This window comes from Sphaerodactylus townsendi, linkage group LG03 (genome assembly GCF_021028975.2).
Source record: "Sphaerodactylus townsendi isolate TG3544 linkage group LG03, MPM_Stown_v2.3, whole genome shotgun sequence".
Classification (NCBI taxonomy): domain Eukaryota; kingdom Metazoa; phylum Chordata; class Lepidosauria; order Squamata; family Sphaerodactylidae; genus Sphaerodactylus; species Sphaerodactylus townsendi.
In genome coordinates this window covers 80,046,567-80,054,622 of record NC_059427.1, presented here as the reverse complement: position 1 = coordinate 80,054,622, position 8,056 = coordinate 80,046,567, and the positions used below count along the sequence as shown (strand labels likewise).

At 42.8% G+C, this 8,056-nt stretch overlaps 1 protein-coding gene across 2 annotated transcripts in view; it reads right to left on the bottom strand.

The window, feature by feature from the left end:
* Positions 1-956: 956 nt before the first annotated feature.
* GLRA1 (glycine receptor alpha 1) overlaps positions 957-8,056 on the bottom strand; it is a 72,043-nt gene continuing 64,943 nt past the window's right edge. The window contains exon 9 of one of the 2 annotated variants that reach the window (XM_048491731.1): positions 957-1,613. In XM_048491731.1, coding sequence (XP_048347688.1) covers positions 1,299-1,613 — 315 coding nt within the window. In that variant the 3' untranslated portion in view covers positions 957-1,298. The remainder of the gene's footprint in view (positions 1,614-8,056) is intronic. The other variant, XM_048491732.1, reaches the window with a different exon arrangement.

Below are 8,056 nucleotides of genomic sequence, written 5' to 3'. Positions count from 1 at the left end.
AGCTAGATGCAGCACCAAAGAGTTACAAAAATACAGTTGGACTAGCAATTCCTTTTGAATATACGTAATGCTATGAAATGTTAGAAAATAACAGTTATCTTCTCTGCATATATACTATTCTGTCCCATTCCCAACCCAGATTTACAAATTTGATTTATGTTTCTGTTGTTTCTGGTTAAACACACACATCCCTTATATGCAGGCTTTTTTACATTTCTCCCCTCTAAAGAGCAGAAGTGACATGCCTGACTTGTGTGGGTTTTGTTTCAAAGTCTCGCAGCAGCTGTTTGCCTATTCATTGTTAGCTTTTTTCTTAAAGAAATACAGCAATCATTTTAAGATAAATGATGTTTTAAAAATATTGCATTTCGTCACTGCGTGATCACACCAGGGGAATCCCATTGAGGTCAACACACGTGAGTACCCTTATTAGCAAGCCGTAGCTTCTACAATGTGTACTGAATACAGAAGGCACAGCCACTATATCCTTGAGATCAACAGGAATATCTCACATTAATTTTGAAAGTTGCTGGCTGTACCAAACTTTAATTCCACATTAATGTTATTGGGGGATTTTAAAATTTCACTGTGCTCAACTCTGAAATGGATAGTGGACTCTTAAGCAAATGTTGGGGGTCATAAAATGATTGCTTTCTAATATGGAGCTATCCCTCCTTCAACCCTTGCAAACCCTGAGCCTTTCCCATCCAAAATCCCCCCTCCCAGTCTAAATTATTCCATCTTCAAACCATATGCGAACAACACAGGGAAGTATACAGTTATATGACTTTCTCTTTTGCTTGTATTTTTTTAAAGCGTGCTTGCTTAGAAACTGGTATGACCTTATAGAGCAAGAGTCTGGTTTAAGCATAATTGCAGTCCTCTTTGCACATGGAATCATGAATCATTCCATTGGCTTTAGAATCTAAGCTGTTAATAGGCTAAAAAAGGATTTCTTTTTGCATTATAATTAAGCATGAATATATATTTAATATATTACACTGCCTGGACTGCTGCTGAAGCAATCCTAAACTTCCTTATGCTGTAAAACAATTTGCCCCTCTCATAATTTCCCCCATCTCAAGTTTTGAAAGCTTTCATCCCATAGCCCACCCACCCCTATAGTATTCTTCAGTTCATATTTTTTTAAAAGTCGCCCCACTTTTTAAAATAGATATTGCCACATTCTTAAATTCATGCATCACTGCATTGCTATTGCACATGGTGTGTATTAGAGGAACCGTTTTGCTTGCCTTCCCAACCATCCATCCTTCCTCAGCTTCCGCATACAGACCCCCTCACGGCTTGTGTACATCTTCCCTTCGGACAATCTTGTAGATAATCCAGTAGAAAATGTTGAAGATGAGGAAAGCCATGGGGAAGGCGATACGAGAGACCTTATCTATCTTCTTGGCTCGCTGGACAAAAAGCTTGCGCATTTCGTCGGCAGACTTTGATGGAGGCGGAGCTGGGTTTGCCGTGTTGTTGTTGTTTGCTCCTTTCACTGAGATGCCATCTTTGGCTTGTAGACAGGCAGGCCCCATCCCGTAGGCGGAGAAGTTGAACCTGCCTTCTCCAGTGTCATCCTCCTGAAATATATTGAACATAGGGCTCTACTTAAAAATAAGATATAGACAGTGCACCCTTGCTATAAGGCTCTCCTGTCATGACTCCCAATGCAGCTAGGGGACATGTATCTCCCATGATGCTTTGCTCAAGGAGGACAACCCTTTCTTGGGGAGATCAGCCTTATAGATGGGTGCAGTGGAATGTGCAGATGCAAAGCAGGGGATCTATTTATGACCAGAAAGATTGGTCTATCTTTCCTTCTGGAAGCATTATTTGTTTTCTGTCAAAAACATAAATCCCCTGTTTTGCTTCTGCCCCTCCTCCCCATCCAAACCTTCTTTATCACTGGCTTGCCCAGAAGGAGTGGGCTCCATGTAACTCTTATAGTAAAACTCATTCAATGAAAATTTCTATGGAGTTACATGGACTTTTAGCATAAAGGCACATCCATTAAAAGATACCTGCATGCATCATGACTCAACTGTATTCATGATGAATTTTCTCTGTTCTTTGCTGTTCTTTTTGGCTGCCCCTCCACTCTGTATTTCCTGTCTCCATCTGTTAAACAGGTTTTAAGAAGTATAGGGAAGCATTCCTACTTCACAGATTTAGACTGGTTTAAGAGCTATTCCTTTTCACTCTCCAGGGAATCAGATCCGTGTATGTATTGTAGCAACTGTATGTGCTAAGAATTCTCGGCATCTTCAGAATCTCAGGATTCTTTGCAGGCAATCCTACCACTAAATTGGTATACAATTAATACAGATTGGTTGCATAGTTGTGCCCCCAGAGTTTGATTGCCAGTGACTTGACCTGCCGTGCAATCATATCCTTAGATGGGTAGAAGCTAGCAGAGAATAGCAGGGATTTAAAATGTGTTTATTTGCTCTACACGGAGAGAAGTAGCTGATTAATTTGTTTAATTTATTCTGACAGTTTAAAAATGAAAAATAATTAGAGATCAGGAGTTACCAGTGGGAATACCTATGCTGCATGTATAAACGGAGACAATATATTGAATATTCTTCCTCTTCTTCCTGGCACTGATGAATAATAAAATAGGATAACTGAGATTATTCATTGCAATAATACAATGAATCATACAGAATGCTCTGTTTTTCTGTATTTTTCCCATTCGAAGAACCCAAAAGGGGCCTTCAAAGTTAGGTGTTCTCTCTATTTCATGGCTGGAGTGACTAAGGTCGATTCCGCACAACATAATAATACTGAGTTACATTTGGTATTTAAAAATCCAGGTCTATTTTATTCCGGTTTCTCCCTTCACATGGGTGCCTGTTTCTGTAAAGGAATCAAGTTAAGACTGGGAGGAAATACTCCAATTTCATTCGCATGAGCCTGGCTTTTTTTTGTTTTTACAATGTTCTTACAATGCAGATGCAGCATGCATGCTCGAACATTCCTGATGTGCTGCATTCTGATTGGATCTTCCCCTCCCAAAGGCAACACTTCTGATTGGTGTATCCACAGCAACTGCAGAAAAACTAAGCAGGACACCTCCCCCACACCTTTTCTCTAGCTTTGGAACGGAGCCGGTGCAATGAGCAACACAGCAAGCACATTGTGCTATACACTTTTGACCAATACTGGGCAGAGAACTATGTCCCATCCACATTTAAAGTTGTGCAAGAAAAAACAGCACAACACACTCACCCCGTTCCCCTGATATGCCAAATAAAATTTGACTGGTCTTTGGGGCTGTCAGGGGGTGAGAGCATCCTGCCAGGCAGGCACTTCCCTGCCCCTCCTCCCCCAGGACCCCATTGGGAATGTGAGCCCGGAGCTGTGGGGCTGGCCTCTCCATGCTGTGGCTCAGCTAGCAAGCAGCGCTTGGTGAGAGCAAGTGGGGACAGGGCGAGCATTCATGCTTTCCCACAGAGGCACGCATATCTGGGTCCCAGAAGAGCTTCCCGGCCCCTTTCAGGATCCCACTGGGAACCTGAGCCTGGAGCTGCAGTACTGGGCTGCCCAGGCTGTGCCTTGGCTAGCGAGCGGCCCTTGGCAAGAGGAAGCAGGAATGAGGCGAGCACTAGTGCTTTCCCGCATGGGCTCACTTGCCTGGCTCCTGGAAAACTTGCTTGGTGAACATTTTGGGAAGGGCAGGCTGCAATTCAGCAGAAATGAAACTGACATGTTGTAAGGCGGGGAGATCAGATGCCGGAGTGGGGAAAATAAATCGTTTTTGCTCCCATGGTGTTCCCAGGGAAGTGGATTCAATGCAAGATTCTGGGAAAAGATTACGATTTTAGCGGTTTTTGAAACACCTGGGATGAGGGAAATATCACGGGACAAACCTGCTTTAGGACCGGGAACAGTGCAAACTACTTGGCCAAACCAGGATATTTCCCTTGCTCAACCTGGGATATTTGGACCGTGTGGAATCGACCTAATAGTAATCTGGGTTAAAATACAGAGCCAGTAAGAGAAACCAAGTTTATCATTGGCTCCTACTTCAAAAACTGATTTAGTTTCACTTATTTGCTCTATGTCCATGTCATTCAAATGTTTGTTTTAACCTTTTTGTTTGTGTTAACTTTTTTTGTTTAAGATACAATAAAAGGCTTTTTTTTTTTAAAAAAAACCTGATCTAGTTTCTACAGTGCTCTGAATCAGAAGTCTCCAGCCTCACTGAGTCTGCATGCACAGAGGAATCCAAGGATTTTGAGAACAAGTTATCAGGAAAGGTCTTAGTGATACTGAGGCTATGGCCAAAAGTCTAGAATAGGGCCCCATAATTACTGCCACCTCCCACCTGGGTCCTCTACCCTTTTCCCCTGCCAGGGCCAAGCAAGGAATGACTCTTGCCCTGTGTGAGGTGGGTGTGAGCTGGTGACAGGAGCCAACTGCCTGAGCCTTGAATTCAGTGGACACAAGCAGCTGCTGTTGAGCCAGCTACCTCAGCCCCAGACAGGGCAGAAATGACTGGCTGTTGCTGCAACTAAATGTCCCCAGCCCTAGACAGAGTAGTTGAGAGTGGTGGCAGTGGGAGTCTGCTTCCCCCCCCCCCACAGTTGGGGCTACGGGTGGTCAGCCCCACCCCCAAGGCAGAGCTCAGGGCAGCTGTCCCCGCTGTCCATTGGCTAAGACAGCTCCTGCAGGTAGTGGCTACAATCTCAAAATAGCTATGATAGCACCAATCACAAGATGCCTGACATGGGGACTAGGTCTAATCACAAAACACTGGGAAGTGTCACAAACTGTTAAGAGTTTTTAAGTTAAGGATTCTCCTATAAAGGAAACAGCGGTTTCCAAATAGGTGCTTCCTGCAGACACAAGGGTAATGTTCTTCAGAAGCACCTCAGTTTGGGTGAAAGCTAGGATTGGCTCTTTGCTTTGGGGGAAGAGATGCTTCGAAGAGAAAGCAAGCGGTCACCAGCAAAGACATTGACAAGTGCCATGGCACCCAAGGGGACCCCGTTAGCTTCCACTGCTCTAAATGCAAAGATCACTTGGCAATTCGAATAGTTGCTGCTCTAGATATAAATATTCTGGGTCTTTTGAATTAGAACATGGTCACGTTTAAAGTGTCACATTTCCAAATTAAATTTCAGCAGTGCATTGAAGAAAAAAATGTTCCTAGTTCTGACAGATTCCACCCATTAACTCACCCTTCCCACTTTGGGCTTTGATTTAGAATAATTTAGTAAACCCTTTTGTACATGCAGCAGCTTCCTTAAAACTTTGTTTGGAGAGTATCTTTTAAGAATGGCCCACTTTTCATATTGCATGGTATGGATGAATTACACTGTCACAAGGTCATAGCCAGAAATATGGATGTTGTTGAAAGCACTTGGGGAAACCTGAACAAAACAATATGGGATAAAGCACTGCTTGATCTGGAGTTAGGAGAAGGCATATGACTTACCAACCAAACCTTTTAGATTCAATATCAGGGATAGATCTGCAAAGCCACACCAATTTTGCTTCGGGTCCAATTGCCTCTGCCTCCAATCAGCACTCAGATGGTGGGATCTCTTCTTCAGCTACCCCTTCAATATGTTTCTTTCTATGCTATTTCCCACTAGAAGAATGTGACATCAGGGCATCTAAATATCTATTGTACTTTTCAATCTATCGAGGCTAGGATGACAACAGTCTTCGTAGAATGCCCAAGGCATAATCAGGGCCAGCAGGATTTCTGACTTGTTTTCTTTGATCTGTGCATACCATATCACAAACGATGTTGGGAATTCTCCTCTGTTTCAAAAGCTGTTTGCCATACAGCATAGACAGGGGGGCAGCTATTCTAGAAACAGGTGCCTGCTGTTGAACCATGCTGGCATTCATCCTCCAGGTGTATGTAAAAACAAGTCTTATTGGCATAGGGTCACCAACTCTGAGTTGTGAATTACCTGCAGATTTTTTTTTTTTGGGGGGGGGTAAATTTTGGGGATGGCAGAGTTTGGAGAGGGGAGGGACCTCAGCAGGGTATAATGCCATACAGACCACAGGTGAACTCTGTAGTCTGGAGGTCAGTAATAATTCCAGAAGATCTCTGGGCTCCACCTGGATTGTGACAACCTTACCAAGGGGGGAAATGTCAGCACCTAAGAATGTCTCCCTTTCCTCTTTCCTCATTCTTCTTCTCATGGATGTAAAGCAGCAGCTGGCATATGAGAAGTGAATACGGTAAGAGATCACAACAAAGCTCGGCTAAGAACAGCTGCTCTTGGCAATAGGTAATGCTCCTTACTGTGTGTGGCTGGTGGAGGCTTTCAAGTATTTTGACAGATCTGTGTGCTGTTCCCCCTGTGGGATTTCCATGCATGCATAATATTTGTCCTGAATTAGCACCAAGATAAAAGCAAGTGAAAAGTTCATAGAACTATTATTTCTACAGTTTTGGCACTACATTATAAAATGAGATTCCAATTTGTTTAATAGGCAGATTTAGATTATGGTGACACAGGAAAATGTGGGTCATCAGACTAATAAGAGGCTTTTGCTGTTTTAATTTATATGGTGGATGAAGTATTGAAAATTGCCATCAAGTTAAAAGTGAAGGAGTGACTTAAGAAATGGAATTTGAAATGGCCCTTTTAACCTCAGGAAGAATTTGTTCTTATCAGAGATGCTTTCCAAAAACGCATTACCCTACTTCCCATTTTTAACTTGCTGTTGCCAGCAGGTGGCAGCAAAGTGAAGCTTGAAGTATATGAATGAGAAGTAGAAATCTGCATTTTAGCCTTTAATAGAGGCAGATCAGGTGACTTCACAAACACCTAAGAGCAAAAGCTCAGTGCTGCAGAACTGGACAATTCTTCTTGCAAAGATTTATTATGGGAGCATTCCCACTTTTAAAGAAAACTGATGCCCCGCAGATCTTGGAAACGATTAATAATTAATAACTAATAGAGAGTGCGGAGGGTGCAGCCACCTGCTTGGAAGGTGAAAGGGTTTTGGCAAGTGCAGGACACTTTGAACAAAGAATGGAGGGATGAAAGACGGTCAGAGGGATGTCTTGCTAGATCCCTTGACTGATTTTGAAGAAGCTGTGTCAGATACTTCAGTCTTGCCAATAGAGATTTTACTGCAGTCAGTTGTAATACCAAGTTCCTTGGGTTCTCTGCTTGTTTTCCCTTCTGTCCCTGAGACTTTTCTCAGTGATAAAAAGGCCAGAGGATGTGATTCCATGACTTGCCCTTGATGGATGTTTCAGTGTCAGGACCTGGCAAAGGGTCAGAACTTCCACACTACCCAGCTCTGAGAATCTCAGCGGTAACGTAAGCAAAATATATGGGCTTGCACCCTATGTAAGTCACCCACATCTGGGTCCATGCAGACATTCAGTGAGAACATGATCTGCCCAGAAGGGAAGCCACTCAAGAAGAAGCAAAGGAGATGTTTCCCTGAAGTGGGAGAAACCATTAGTGCTTTCATGCTCAATAGAGCAAATATGTTCCCTTTTCAGTTTGGTTGTTCTGTTGCCTGCTGTACATTAACATAAAAATATCCCAGAACCATAGCTGTGACAGAACAAGAGCTGTGGTGGAAACAGAGACAGCAGAATCCTGACGTAAACAAGGGCTCGGACTCCTTCAAGCCTTCTCCCAAACTACTGATCCCTAGCAATAAATATAAACACAAATAGGAGGCTTCATCTATTGTCTTAGTTTTCACACAGACTAAAGAGGAAGTTCAAATGTAATTAGGCAGTGAACTTCAGCAGCTGCAAAGAGCATGTTTGGATCAATTTAACTATCATTGGTACTACCAAAGGATCCTGGAATATGGAGTTTGGCAAAAGTGCCGAGAATTCTGGTGGAGATCCTAGGCTCTTCCCTCCTTAAAGAACAAGGTACCCTGGAGAGAGGGAATGATAGTTAACTGTTTTAAGATTACTGAAATGAGCATTAAAACGACCTGTTTCAAATCATGTATCTCTGTAGTATTCAAAATAAGCTTTCAGATTCAATCCACACAGTATTTCTTGCTTTATTTTATCTTGCCTAGCACTTACCAAACCTTT